The following is a 14,482-nucleotide window of genomic DNA, read 5'->3' as shown; positions in this document are numbered from 1 at the left end:
AGATACTGTTGTGAAGAAGTTTAAAGCCGGATTTGGATACAAAAAGATTTCCCAAGCTTTAAACATCCCAAGGAGCACTGTGCAAGCGGTAATATTGAAATGGAAGGAGTATCAGACCACTGCAAATCTACCAAGACCTGGCCGTCCCTCTAAACTTTCAGCTCATACAAGGAGAAGACTGATCAGAGATGCAGCCAAGAGGCCCATGATCACTCTGGATGAACTGCAGAGATCTACAGCTGAGGTGGGAGACTCTGTCCATAGGACAACAATCGGTCGTATATTGCACAAATCTGGCCTTTATGGAAGAGTGGCAAGAAGAAAGCCATTTCTTAAAGATATCCATAAAAAGTGTTGTTTAAAGTTTGCCACAAGCCACCTGGGAGACACACCAAACATGTGGAAGAAGGTGCTCTGGTCAGATGAAACCAAAATTGAACTTTTTGGCAACAATGCAAAACGTTATGTTTGGCGTAAAAGCAACACAGCTGAACACACCATCCCCACTGTCAAACATGGTGGTGGCAGCATCATGGTTTGGGCCTGCTTTTCTTCAGCAGGGACAGGGAAGATGGTTAAAATTGATGGGAAGATGGATGGAGCCAAATACAGGACCATTCTGGAAGAACCTGATAGAGTCTGCAAAAGACCTGAGACTGGGACGGAGATTTGTCTTCCAACAAGACAATGATCCAAAACATAAAGCAAAATCTACAATGGAATGGTTCAAAAATAAACATATCCAGGTGTTAGAATGGCCAAGTCAAAGTCCAGACCTGAATCCAATCGAGAATCTGTGGAAAAAACTGAAAACTGATGTTCACAAATGCTCTCCATCCAACCTCACTGAGCTCGAGTTGTTTTGCAAGGAGGAATGGGGAAAAATGTCAGTCTCTCGATGTGCAAAACTGATAGAGACATACCCCAAGCGACTTACAGCTGTAATCGCAGCAAAAGGTGGCGCTACAAAGTATTAACTTAAGGGGGCTGAATAATTTTGCACGCCCAATTTTTCAGTTTTTTATTTGTTATAAAAGTTTGAAATATCCAATAAATGTCGTTCCACTTCATGATTGTGTCCCACTTGTTGTTGATTCTTCACAAAAAAATACAGTTTTATATCTTTATGTTTGAAGCCTGAAATGTGGCAAAAGGTCGCAAAGTTCAAGGGGGCCGAATACGTTCGCAAGGCACTGTATTAGGTTTAGTCACTTTACACAAAACAATTAAGTATTTGACATAAAGTACTCAACACTTTGAATGTAATTTATGAACTATTATAATAGTTAAATCTACTCTAAACGCCCCCTTGCATTACAGTTTCCTTTTCATGCTCACAACTTACTTAAACTCTGGTGCAGTACATTTCAGAAATAGATGTAGAGCAGTTTTTTGTTGTTGGAGAGCCACAAAACCTATTATCAAAGTCATGCTGCAACCACTGTGATAAAACGTGTTAGTAAAAAAACTGGGTGCCAATTTAAGGTATGCTGTGTCAGTGTCATTTTCTGCCTACCCCATGGGGGTCTTTGGTGGAGGTGCACGCTATCTCGTCCCCTTTCTGCAGGGCTGACCCCAGATTAGAGTTCATACAGGTGGGAAGGTAGCAGATAGACACACTGCATCTGGATTGAAAGGAGGGGAGTATCAGGTTAGAGGACTGGAGTGTGTCCTGCTGGGTGGTCAGATATGCAGCAATGACCTGCTGCTAATGAAACAGTTAAGGTTATGTATATGCACTATTGCTTTAACAATAGTGCAGTTGGACACACACATAACCGTTGGACACACACATAACCCTTGGACACACACATAAACGTTGGACACACACATAACCGTTCGACACACAAACACACACAGGCTTGTGTGCTCAGTCAAATTATTCAATCACATTGTACTTGCGTACATTTAGGGAGACTTACGGTATTGTGCGGTCGTAATCCCTGAAAGAGAAAGGAAAAAAGACGAGACATTTTAGAAAAATGTCTGTCAGTCCATGAAACTTGTTCTTTCACATCTGGTAAAACAAGATTGAAGAGTCAATCATGAGTCAATAGTGTTTATACAGTTAAAGTACATGTGTTTGGCCCTCAGGGGCCATGGTGAGTTTGAAGAGCTAACTTACAATAACTGACTCATATTCTTCATAGGAAGTATAATTCTGTAACGATAGAACAAATCACTTTATTGGTCAATTTCCCACAAGGTCCAACCCAAATTGTACTTCCACTTTCAACCCAACCCCTCCGAAAAGACACACATACATTTTGGAGAGGTGCGGGGGGCTGCCACACTGGCCTCCCGGGGAGATGTTATAGTGGGGGGATAAGTGCTTTGCTCAAAGGCATAACGGTAGGCAATGGCATCTAGGATTTAAGACCCGGGATTCAAACTGGCTCGCCTCTCTAACCGTTAGGTTACTTGGTGCTCAAAATGGTTTACAACATTTGGTTTCAACACTATACAAATATAGACCCATAAATGTACTCACTAAAAAGGGAAGGGAATCTCTGTTTCATTGGACTCTGTGTCATTTGACATGAAGGGTCTGAAAGAGCAGTATGTTGGTCTCACTATTCTCACATTTAGTCAAACTCTTCCTAGTTTTTTGAAGTATTAGAACCCAACACTCACTGTGTTGTTGAGTTGAAGAAGAGTCTCATATTCATATTGTCTACAGAGGGGAAAAAAATCACATGCCTCACAGGTCACAACTCTATCCATTCATCCATACAACCTCTAATCTCCTATTTCCACAGGTAGGTAGATGTCTTACCTCTGAGTGCTGTTGAAGGGGACTGGGAATCCAAAGACATAGCCCAGGAGGATGACACGAGAGACCAGGCAGGGATCATCTGTTCTGCGGGAGGGCCATTAGGTCCGTGAAAAAAACCCATGTCCAGGGATAGGTTCATTCTGGGAGCACCTCTTGGCCAACATTCGATATCTTTATAAGGTGCAGGTAGTAGAACAGAGCTGTGTTTGTGTGTTTGTGTTTGTCCCTGGTTCACTGAAGAACATGGGAGAAAATTTAAGAACTCACATGTCCAGCAAGATAAATGTTAAGGCCTGTCTCAAGGTTGTTCATATTTGCCAGTTGGATCACAGCATCAGCGTGTGCAGGCCCCTAAATAATGTAACACATCAGGTTCAGTCTCAGGATTTAATCATGGATACCACTCTGAATCTGATTTGTCAGGGTTAATACACTGGGCTTTACGTTTGTGCCACTGGCACAGAGATACTGGAAAGTACTTCACTTCTGCCTAAACTATGCAGTGAGAAGTTCAACTTTGGCTTCATGTGAACTTTACCCCACTTCCCAAAAGAAACTAACTGGTCAAGTCACATCATCAGGAACGCTTGCATCTCTTTTGAGATAAGTATAGTTGGTAGTGGGGTCTTATGACTGACATGTAACATTCTTGTTGTACTTCAGGCTACTAGCACTATAAGGCTTTAGAATCAGCATGGAGGATTGCTGGATTTAATTTGAAGACTTTGTACAGTATGAAATAATGAAGCCTTCCAAGCTAACATACAGGGAATTGTTTTGGCTTTTGTGAGATTGTGAGTAGTGCGATTGTCTTCTAACAAACATTTAAGACAGTTGTGCTGGTCTTGATATTATCATTAATTACTTACACAGTACAGGTTGGATAGAATAATTTATTTTTGTAAACATCTATTTGTTTTGTTACAGGTATAAGTTAAAACTGTCACAATACATTACTACAGGTAGTCATTTTGCAGTGCTTAACATACATATATTTTTTTTCAAGCTGTTAATTTTGTGAATTTTCTGTTGAGCTGTACCCTGTGGATTGGGGAATTATACTGGTCATTTCACCAGATGATGAAATACTACTTTGCAGTTTTTTTTGTAAAGATCCAAATAGGGGCATTAGGACTGTTTCCATAAATGACAAATGTGAAGTTAGAACAGACAGTCACATGCATGCTCTGACAAATGTTACACTCAATGAATTGCAGATGACTATCCACAAGTCTTTGCCGAGAAGTCTTATGCAAGCATACTCTCCCCAAGGTTATGACAAAATGAAGCAAGCATTTGAAAAACAGACTGGATGAGACCACAAGATACAGTACCTGCGTAAGATTTCATACAACAGCATGAATAACCCGAAAAGGCATACAGCAAAACAATTCAACCATCAATGTGGTCAATGAATAGTAATACCATAATGCTCCAGGCAAAGGAATGAAAAACTACATATTACATCAAACAATTCAACATTCGGTCTGGTGAAAATGCATTGCCAGGTGGATGGGAACAGGACCCAGGCAAGAGATGAGAGGTGGACTGTGGGGACCAATTATGGACTCAGTCAATATGGATAACACATGAAACTGCCATCAGGCATACTTTACAGCCTTCCATAGCATTGCACAAGATAACTCATTTAGGATCATGGGACAGTCTCCAAAGTCCCCCTCCTCCATCTCTGTCCCTGACCAGACCGCGACACTGCATCTTTGGGTACGTGTTGTGTGTTTATCGGAAGTCCTCAGCGGAGAACATGCCCTTGGCCCTGCGTAGGATGGAGTCCTTGGAGGCGTCGTATGGGTGCTCCTTGGAGGGTATCTCCAGCACGGCAGGGATGGACTCCATGTGCTGGTCGATGGCGTGACGGATCATCTCTGCTATGAACTGGTTGATTAGGATGATGCCGATGTCATTGCGAGTCAGGAAACTCCTGTGGGGGGGGCATGACAGAAGTAAATAAGTTAGAGACGACGACTGAACATTACAGTGCAGGTCTGTAAACAACAAAAAACAAGGTATGTTGTCCAGCAGTATTCGAAGGCGTTATGATGAATCATATCACATAACTAGGCCTAATGGAACACAGAAATCATGATACCACCGACCTACAGGTTGTAACACCAGATAATGTGACACACACATGGTATCCATTATACTGGGAGTTACAGGTTAGGTACTGTTTGGTGTTGCACTGAGAATTTTCAATGCCAGGTGTTAACTGTCTAGATAACACCTGACATCCCCTATGCAATTACAAACATAATGGAGCATCAACTGTCTTCACCCTGTGTGCAAACAAGCTCACAGTTTGTCTGCTTTTAGCTATTTATCTTCAATCTCAAAATTAGATAGATAGTGAGGTGAATTGATCACGCTACCAGCTAACTAACCAGCTAACCGGTGTTGTGCCGAAAATCTCCACCGACAGAATCCCCCCCCTCACCATTCGCGTGAACGCGCACGCACTCAGTTCTTCATTGCTGCGACTTTTTATTTGATTTATTTCACCTTTATTTAACCAGGTAGGCCAGTTGAGAACAAGTTCTCATTTACAACTGCGACCTGGCTAAGATAGCGCAAAGCAGTGCGACACAAACAACAGAGTTACACATGAGAACTTGCTTGCTAGATGGGGTTGCCAACTTTCTCACTACCAAATAAGGGACAAAAGGTGGCGTGCCAGTGCAGTGCCACGGCAGTGTGGGTACAGTGTTGTGTGAATGAATATACAGTGTATATTCTTATTCAATTGGAAAGGCAAAACATTTGTATATTCCATTTAGTCTATAGCTTTACTAAAACTGTATAATTATGTAAACTTATGTGAATAAACAAAATAAATTAAGAAATCACAATTTGAACCTTTACAGCAAAAAAAATTAAAATTAAAATGCAAAAGAGGAAAAGAGGGGCATGAGTCACTCACCAAGTCTACTTTTTCCATGGATATTTTTTGCTGCTCTTGACTGATTCAAGCAGTCCGTTGTAATTTTACATAGCCAGAGAGAAGTCCTTACATGACAAGACACAGTTCACAGATATTTGAAGTTCATTTTTGATCAGCTCTGTGTTGCATCTGTTTCTTGAGTCTGACCATTTAATGGTCATCAGAGAGAAAATCCTCTACAAAGGCTCCTCATAGAGGCCAATCAGCTTCAGTTTCACCATTACATTTTCTGGTGAGAAATCAAACCACTTGTCAATGTATGTAATGACAGTGTCATAGAACTTCAAAGTCCTGTTACCGCTTGGAGCTTTGTGCTGACAATTGTTTGTCCATCAGCTGCTTGGTCTGGTATCCAAAAAAGGCTGTCCCGTTTCCGCTGAAGCATCTTCATTTTGAGCATCTTCATTTTGGACTTCCTTGTAAACATCTGATGCAGAGCATTGTTTCCTCCAGCTTTTTTACAAGTTGGTCAAAAACACACACCCCCACTTTGTGGAAAAAGCACAGATAAATCTTAGCGGCTTCTGTTTTTTCTTCACACTCAAACACTCTTCGGTGCCACAAGACAGGTCTCCCCAAAGGGACCTGAAGTATGAAGTAAGAGCTGGCCAGCTTTGCAGGAGACGAATGACAGCTGGATGAAGAGAGAGCCATCGTGTGCAAACATGTCGCATAATTTCACGCCACTCAACGTCAATAAAGGCAAAAACTTATTTGGGAAGCAGATACTGAGAAGTGGCTGTAGATCTTTAAAACAATTGTCTCAACATCCACTGACAGCTTATCACAGGCATACTTGCAGGCAATATGAGCTATGTGATTTGGGCAATTATCTTTCAGAATGCGATTGTTGGCACTGCTCAATAACTGGTAAACGCAGTGGTGTTTTCCAAAGTTGACATTGGCATTATCTGCTGCACAGGCTGTGATGTGTCTAATATCCAGTTCATGCTTTTCCACACAGTTCATCAGAGCTTGATGTAAGCCATTTGCAGTTTCATCACTGTCTTCATAAAAGTCAAGTAACTTGCACTGCACTCCATCAGACACAGAAATATCTGACGCACACTGGAAACATGTTTCTATTTCCCTTGTTTATGGCATCATTGGCAGCAGAAATACACGGCCGCACCTTCGGTCAGGGACAGATCATCCAAAATATCCCGCAGTCTTTGGTCCTAAAACATTAATTGTAATCATCTCGGCTGTCGTTCGTCCCAAGTGTATCATCTTCACAACATTTAAGTCATGAAACAAAGCACCGTTGAGCTCAAGGTTGCCAACAAAACAACGCATACAAAGTAGCATGATCAATTCACCTCGCTAACTAGCTGCCGAATAGGCATCAACTCACCACGTAGCTTATTCTTAATGTTTGTCCATAGGCTACCAGAGTGAGGACAGACATTTTTCAGAAATAAACTTAATAAAATAGCCCACCCCCTACCCGGTATGTTATTCTGCCGCTATACAACTTTATATGCGTTTGTTGGTAATCTTGTTGTTTACGAAGTTTTTGGAACATATTCCTGTTGGGACGTTCCACAAATTATACCCACTCTAGATAGCTAGCTATAACTTAACACTTACTTGAAGGTCTCCTCTATCTCTGCGATGCTGGTCTCCTTTTCGACCACCAAGAAATTCGGTTTACGATTTTTATTCAGCTCGCCAATGCCACCGAGTAGGAACCCGGTACACGTATCTTCATCACCAATGACGGCAATTAATTTACCTCGCCCTGCCATTATTTAATTCTACAAGATAAAATAGCAAAAACAAGCAATGACTCGATTTTATTCCTTCTCTGAATCACGAAGCTGTCAGCTGACCAGTACTTCCGCATTTGGGAGTTCTTCGGGGAGACGTCAACTGTCACAAAACGCAGATAGTGCCATCTGTTGGTCTATAAAAATGTTTTATCATGAAATGGCGAGAAGGAAAAAATGACTGTCTCTCAATGAAAATGTAATACATTGAATAGCCCTGAATAGTTTTGTAAAAAAAAAAAAGTCGTGGTTTTTGTTTTCTGCCTCACAAAGGACAAAATCCTTCTCTATCGGAATGACGTGACGTCACGTCAGCTGATGAAGTCACGTGAAGAAAGAGAGGAAACGCAGCAGATAGGCTTACTCATAGGGCAAAGCAAGTGAACATGGCAAGTATAAACGCTTATATTCTGATTTACTGCGACTCTGCATTGTGTAAAAGCAACGTATTTAGTGGTTCATACTGTTGTAGCGGCTACATTGTAGCCTATATTTTGTGTACTGTAGTGCGCTTGATAGTTTTCTGGCTTCGATGTCTCGCTAGCTAGCTGTAAACACTGATTTTTTTTGTGACCACTTTTACTGTTGACAAAAGCAGATGCAAAGGTATTCTCTTTAGAGCCTTAAACAGTTTGTGGTGGCAGATAACTGTATCTCTCCCACAGATCCTAACATGTGTCTATGCATGTCATTTGTTTGTGTTTTAGACTACTAGCACTCTGACACAGGGTCTGGAGAGGATCCCTGATCAACTGGGTTATTTGGTGATCAGTGAGGATGGCGTATTGGCGGTAAGTTCACACAAACATGCACACCTACATGTCCTGCCCGGTTGCCTATCTTCCACTCCATCTCATTCCCAACTACCCTGTTATTCCCTTCTCTCAGTCTGCAGGAGAGCTGGAGAATGATGAGCACACAGCGGGGGTCATAATGCAGATGATGCGGACAGCGTGCCGCTTCAGACTGCAGGGTGCTGCTGAGCCGCCCTTCAAACGCATGTCAGGTAAGTCAGACAACGCACACCTGGGTCCTAGAGTCACTCACTCACACATGCGTGCGCACGCACACACACACACACACACACACACAGTATTGCTGCTCCCATCATGTCACTCTAACCAGACCTCCCTGTGTTTGATTTCTCCACAGTCATGCTAGAGGACTATGTGTACACAGTGACCGTGTCTGGTCAGAAGGTATTTGTGGTGAAACGTCAAAACAACCATAGGGAACCTGTAGTGGTGTAGAACCGTGTAGTGAAGATGGGTTGGGAGGATGAAGGCCACCACTCCAATCAACGCACTCACACAGGACAGGGACTCAGTAATCCACTGAACTGTTCCGTTCCTATTTCTATAAGGTTTCAGAACAACAGAAGAAAGTACATATGAAGTTATACTGAACAAAAATATAAATGCAACATGCAACAATTTCAGAGATTTTACTGAGTTAAAGTTCATAGAAGGAAATCAATTTAAATAAATAAATTAGGCCCTAATCTATGGATTTCACAACTGGGCAGGGGTGCAGCCTAGGATGCCAGGCCCAGCCAATCAGAATACGTTTTTCCCCAAAAAAGAGCTTTATTACAGCCGGAAATACTCCCTCGGCACCCCCCAAACCCCTATGTGAAGAAGCTGGATGTGCAGGTCCTGGGCTGGCGTGGTTACATGTGGTCTACGGTTGTGAGGCCAGTTGGACGTACTGCCAAATCCTCTAAAACGACATGGGAGCCAGCTTATTCTAGAGAAATGAACATCAAATTCTCTGGCAACAGCTCTGGTGGACATTCCTGCAGTCCGCATGCCAATTGCAGGCTCCCTCAAAACTTGAGACATCTGTGACATCGCGTTGTGTGACATAACTCCGCATTTTAGAGGCCTTTTTATTGTCTCCCAGCACAGGGTGCATCTTTGTAATGATCACGCTATTTAATAAGCTTCTAGATATGCCACACATGTCAGGTGGATGGATTATCTTGGCAAAGGAGAAATGCAGGGATGCAAACAAATTTGTGCACAAAATTTGAGAGAAATAAGCTTTTTGTGTGTAATAAATATTTTATTTCAGCTCATGAAACATGGGACAAACACTTTACATGTTAAGTTTATATTTTTGTTCAGTATAGATATTGAAGAATTCACATTGAATGGGCCACAATAGGCATCAAACTGCATGTGTAATCTTAATTGTTAACTTTTTGTAATGAGAAATGAAACAGAATAGTGCTGTGGTGTAGTCCGTACCGTATGTAACACAAATTAGTTGTCAGTTTGTGTGTGGCAGTTTAGACCGGAATTCAATCTATTCAGTTTATAGTATCAGCACACATGCTATTTAGTTTGAATGCTCCCCAACAACGTTTTCTTTAACATTCTGAATGTTGCAGATAGAAATACCTTGGATAGAGCTGGCATCTTTAAATACTCAGAACAGAAGCATGTCTGTTCTACTTTACTACATAGAAATGTATTATGTTGTGCCCTACTGAATGTGGCTGGATGGAAATGTATATTTTTTGGGGGTAACTCTGTGCTGGTTTTTTTCTAACCTGAACTAAGTCTCAAATGTTGCTATGTAATTGCTATCGGTACAAATGTATATACACATGCAATGACTGTTATCGTGAGCTATTGTCTTGGCATGTTAAATTGTGTGGGAGATTCAGGGCTTTATTTGATTACCTCAAAGCTTTGCTTATAAACATCCACATGCTTTGAACTTGTTTATAAATGCTGTTTTAATGTCGCACTATGCTGAAATTGCTCTGCCATTTCCTGGTTGCTAAAGTTCTAATAGTTCGCCTAATTTCAGTTTGACAAAACCAGCAAGTATAGTGTAGAGAATAATTTTTAGCGTTTAAACTGCTGCGAAATATTTATTCTATAACGGAAAATATTAAGCTGTTATAAAGTACAAGATGCAAAAACTAAATGGAAGGGGAAGCATATAAATAGCACACCGAACAAATCTACAGCTCTGGTCAGGCCGACCAAAAAGTTACAATGCAAACCATGCATATCTAAGTAGGATTTTAATCTGAAGATTAAGTGGGAGCACCTCTGAGGAGAATGGAACTGTTTTTATCAGCACTTGTTTTTTTCCTGCAAGATGCAATTGACTTTTCATAAAGTGTCAGTTGTTGACAAACCTAATTAGAGAATCCACTCTGCTTACTGTCCAAAAACACTGAACCGGTTTAGGCTAAAATTGTTATGAAGAAACATTCAACTATTCAAGGGTCTCCATGTCCCACCTCACCCAATCAGAGAAGACAAATGACAATGTTTCAACAATTGAGAAAAGAAAAATAACATTTTATTGCATCATAATGGCCTTTGAAATGACTGAAGGTCCTGCACTCTTCACATTGTTTAGGAATGGAACTGGCCTTCAGGTTCAGATCTCTGGAATGACTGAGTCAGGGGAGGCCATAGGGGTTTTACACCCGAAACAGCTCCATATACCGTTTACAACAAACTCCCGGTATCCCAATACCCCCCCAACAAAATCTAGTGGCCCACCCTTCCATTCCACAATGATCAACATCAGAACACAACCATCATGTGAATCTATTTTATGTTTTTTTAAAACATGCAACTTAAAAACAATTTTACTGTTGAGGAAGTTGGGTGGAAAAAAGAAAAACAGTCTAAAACATCTGCATGTATGACAATGGGAATAAAAGGGAAGAATGATGAAAAAAGGTTTCAGAACAGGAACTGATCGCAAAGTCCATAACTGCAAGTTCTACCAGACAGACACTGAATTTAAAAAGTCGCAGTTTTTTTCCATTGATGTAATGCTCAGCCTGCACCCCTTCTACTCTTGCTCGCGTGTTCATATCTCGTTCGCTTCGGTCCTGCGATTTCTCCATTCTTTAGCGTTTCGACAGCTCGTTGGATAACCAGTCCAGTCCTTCGTATAGCCCAGTGCCCTGGGTAGCACAGGTAGCCTGGACATGCCACTGGAAGGAGAGACATAATGAGTTGCTGTACATAAATGCCAGTAATGTCATACATATGAATAACTCTGCAAAGCCACAGTGGACCACATGTTTATCTGGTCAGAAATACATTTTACTGTACAACTCATTGGAAGGACTGTTCAAGTGATAGTGAGAAAGAGAGAGATGCTCACAACTCTGCTGCGCAAGCTCTGCAGGCCCAGTTTGTCTGTGAGGTCGCTCACTGCCATAGCGTTGGGCAGGTCCTGTTTGTTTGCAAACACCAGCAACACTGCCTCCCTCAACTCATCCTCCTGCAGCTGTAGAGAGAAATAAATGAGAATTGGTTAGGAGGACAAGGGGAGGGAAAAACATTTATGCAGGCGGCCATTGTCAATGGGAAACCATAGGCCACAGAAGGCTGTGTGTGTCAATGATCAGTCACAATGGCAACTAATATAAATATAATTTGCCATTGAATTAATGTTTATTTGCCCATGCCAACCATAAGCTCATTTTAGGTTCCTTTTCACAGAAATACTGCAAATGCCAACACAAAAATAGTATTGTTCCTTGACCAAAAACAGTAGCTTAAATTGACATGTATGCAACATTTACCATTTTAGACAGCTCTTCTGCCGACTCTGCTACTCTCTCTCTGTCGTTGCTGTCCACTACGAAGATAAGGCCCTGTGAAGTCAAGGTTCAAAGGTCAGGCTACTGTTATTTTGTCTACTGTACATATTCACTTAGCTTTTTGGATAAACAACAGGTTCTTTTGACAGGGTCCATTCTGACACATATTGATTCTAGCACTATTTGTATATTTGAATTAAGACATCAAAGATATGCCATGATGACCACTGATGTAAGTCACTGCTGTCACAGGTATGTATCATACCTGTGTGTTCTGGAAGTAGTGCCTCCAGAGGGGGCGGATCTTGTCCTGACCGCCCACATCCCACACGGTGAAGCAAATGTTCTTGTACTCAACAGTCTCCACGTTAAAACCTGCTCGGTCACCGAAGAGCGAGAGAGAATCAGCAACAGGAATTCACACAGAGACTAGATCCAGTATCACCAGTCTGACCTCTACCAGCATAAACAGCTCTGGTCTAGATCATTATGGTAGAAATTAAGGTTCTGTATAAATAATAAGCAAATTAAAACCAATTTGCAATAGGAGTAAACTACTGCCTGTAGCTCAAATTGAAAATGAAAAACTATGGAATGGTGACCCAATTTTGTCTGATCTTAGGTGGGACAAACCATTATTTTCTTCCCTACTTACTTTGACTAAGTGTTTAGACATTTATCAACCAATCTGCTCCATCTAAAGAGCCCCCTCACCCAGCAAGCCCCAACAGCTCTGATGCATGGAGGCAGTGCAGCCATCTCTTTTTTAAATTGTATTTTTTTATTTAACAAGGTAAGTCAGTTAAGAAGACATTCTTATTTACAATGACGGCCTACTCCGTCCAAACCCGGACGATGTTGGGCAAATTGTGCGCTGCCCTATGGGACTCAAATCATGGCCGGATGTGATACAGCCTGGATTCGAACCAGGTACTTTAGTGACACCTCTTGCACTGAGACGCAGTGCCTTAGACTGCTGTGCCCAGAACTATGGTCATGAAAAGCATTCACTTCTATACCTCACCGTCATGTCCAAAAATATATATTTTTCTTAAATTTGACAGACTGAATTGTCGAGTGCACAGCTCTGTGTGGACCTTAATGTCCATTTCCATAACCATTAAACAATTGGACTTGATTACCATGGCATCAAAGATTGGGCTCAGTGTGTGTCATGCTACGTCAGTCACCAGAACAAGACATCAAAAGAAATCTTAATAATTTGCTCACAAGCTCAATGAGAAAGCAAGTCCCCCATTTAATATCAGATTACTGATGCTTTTAAAGACAGTGCCAGGAGTTGAGAAGGCCCATGTTTTGCATATGGTTGTGTATGCTAGAGATCTATCCATCTTTGGCTCTGAGATTTTCTTACCAATGGTTGGAATAGTGGTTACAATCTCCCCCAGCTTCAGTTTGTAGAGAATAGTGGTCTTTCCAGCAGCGTCCAAACCAACTACAGAAGAAAATAGTAATGTCAAACTTCCCAATCATAATAAACCCAGATAGGTTACGTATTTTCCATACAAAAAACAAGCAAGACAAACATATTGTACTGCAACATTTATGAAAGAGATAGGTAGCTATTACAAGAGGTCTATCTCGTGTCAAATGAAATCCCTCTGACAGCTGACAGAGAGGGTGCTTAGTTTTCCATCAGCGGCTGTCAAACGGCAATGATTTGGACAACGTATATAAATATATAGGGTAGCAACTGTGCCTTCAGCTCAAAATTAGGAGCAGCATCCACAACCCCAAAATATAGGCTAACACACACAGGTGGACAAGTTATGGTAAGAGTGATGTAAATGAGTCTAGATATTTTGTATTAAACTAGGGACCCATTATAAAAAGGTCACGACAGCTACAAACTTGTATAGTCCTGAGATGTGACGTAACTAAGCCATTCGTTGGTATTAAGTGAACAAACTACCATTAATTATTGTGCAATAGCACAGTGTTATCCTAGCTAGTCTGTGTTCTTACTCCGATTGCTCTCAAAACGAGTAATGTTTACGTTACAAGACAAATAGAAAGACATAGTAAACTACCTGTTCACTTAACTGTAATATTTCACAAAAAGCAAAGTACATCCCTGATCATGGCAACCCCCTCCCACTAAGCTAGCTAACGTTAGCTAGCAGCCAGGTTGATAAAAGGATTGCTCACCCATAAGTATCCTCATCTGTTTTTTGCCAAAAAGCCTGGAAAATATCGACGAAATTGTTAGCCCCATGTTGTGAAAGAGCTCCGCGCGACGATACTTAAATAGAAAACCAAAGTTGTGTATTGTAACCAGACAGAGAGTGGGTGCAGCTTTCCTTTCGCAGTCTTTTCAGATGCCACGTCCAGGCCAACGCGGAATAAATGACGTCATCGCTTTCACATAACTT

General features: G+C 41.4%; 3 protein-coding genes across 4 annotated transcripts in view; 1 reads left to right on the top strand and 2 right to left on the bottom strand.

Annotated features, from left to right (window-relative positions):
- Positions 1-10,228, top strand: part of LOC139378744 (ragulator complex protein LAMTOR4) — a 110,834-nt gene extending 100,606 nt beyond the window's left edge. Inside the window, exons 1-4 of one of the 2 annotated variants that reach the window (XM_071121196.1) lie at positions 7,825-7,893; positions 8,212-8,295; positions 8,393-8,510; positions 8,657-10,228. In XM_071121196.1, coding sequence (XP_070977297.1) covers positions 7,891-7,893; positions 8,212-8,295; positions 8,393-8,510; positions 8,657-8,754 — 303 coding nt within the window. In that variant the 5' untranslated portion in view covers positions 7,825-7,890 and the 3' untranslated portion in view covers positions 8,755-10,228. Of the gene's footprint in view, positions 1-7,824; positions 7,894-8,210; positions 8,296-8,392; positions 8,511-8,656 lie in introns of those variants that run through there. The other variant, XM_071121197.1, reaches the window with a different exon arrangement.
- LOC139378743 (V-type proton ATPase subunit F) lies at positions 3,656-7,801 on the bottom strand. The gene is made up of 2 exons (XM_071121195.1): positions 7,326-7,801; positions 3,656-4,718 (listed from the first exon to the last, which is right to left on the bottom strand). The coding sequence occupies exons 1-2, from the start codon at positions 7,481-7,483 to the stop codon at positions 4,517-4,519; spliced, it is 360 nt and encodes a 119-aa protein (XP_070977296.1). The 5' UTR covers positions 7,484-7,801; the 3' UTR covers positions 3,656-4,516.
- A 575-nt stretch (positions 10,229-10,803) lies between the features above and the next one.
- Positions 10,804-14,466, bottom strand: LOC139378742 (ADP-ribosylation factor 4). Its single transcript, XM_071121194.1, has 6 exons — positions 14,259-14,466; positions 13,465-13,545; positions 12,355-12,464; positions 12,072-12,143; positions 11,648-11,773; positions 10,804-11,474 (listed from the first exon to the last, which is right to left on the bottom strand). The coding sequence occupies exons 1-6, from the start codon at positions 14,323-14,325 to the stop codon at positions 11,388-11,390; spliced, it is 543 nt and encodes a 180-aa protein (XP_070977295.1). The 5' UTR covers positions 14,326-14,466; the 3' UTR covers positions 10,804-11,387.
- Between the last annotated feature and the right edge of the window lie 16 nt (positions 14,467-14,482).

The sequence above is a fragment of the Oncorhynchus clarkii genome, chromosome 21 (genome assembly GCF_045791955.1).
Source record: "Oncorhynchus clarkii lewisi isolate Uvic-CL-2024 chromosome 21, UVic_Ocla_1.0, whole genome shotgun sequence".
NCBI classification, from domain to species: Eukaryota; Metazoa; Chordata; class Actinopteri; order Salmoniformes; family Salmonidae; genus Oncorhynchus; species Oncorhynchus clarkii.
Note: the sequence above shows the minus strand (reverse complement) of the source record. Positions and strands in the feature narration are given on the sequence as shown.

Excerpts from the sequence above, each read along its gene's own strand:
- LOC139378743 (XM_071121195.1), bottom strand. The coding sequence starts at position 7,483 with ATGGCAGGGCGAGGTAAATTAATTGCCGTCATTGGTGATGAAGATACG. Across the intron at positions 4,719-7,325 it reads GAGATAGAGGAGACCTTCAA|GAGTTTCCTGACTCGCAATG; the intron begins GTAAGTGTTAAG and ends CCCCCCCCACAG.
- LOC139378742 (XM_071121194.1), bottom strand. The coding sequence starts at position 14,325 with ATGGGGCTAACAATTTCGTCGATATTTTCCAGGCTTTTTGGCAAAAAA. Across the intron at positions 13,546-14,258 it reads ACAGATGAGGATACTTATGG|TTGGTTTGGACGCTGCTGGA; the intron begins GTGAGCAATCCT and ends TTTCTTCTGTAG. Across the intron at positions 11,774-12,071 it reads CAGAAGAGCTGTCTAAAATG|CTGCAGGAGGATGAGTTGAG; the intron begins GTAAATGTTGCA and ends TTCTCTCTACAG.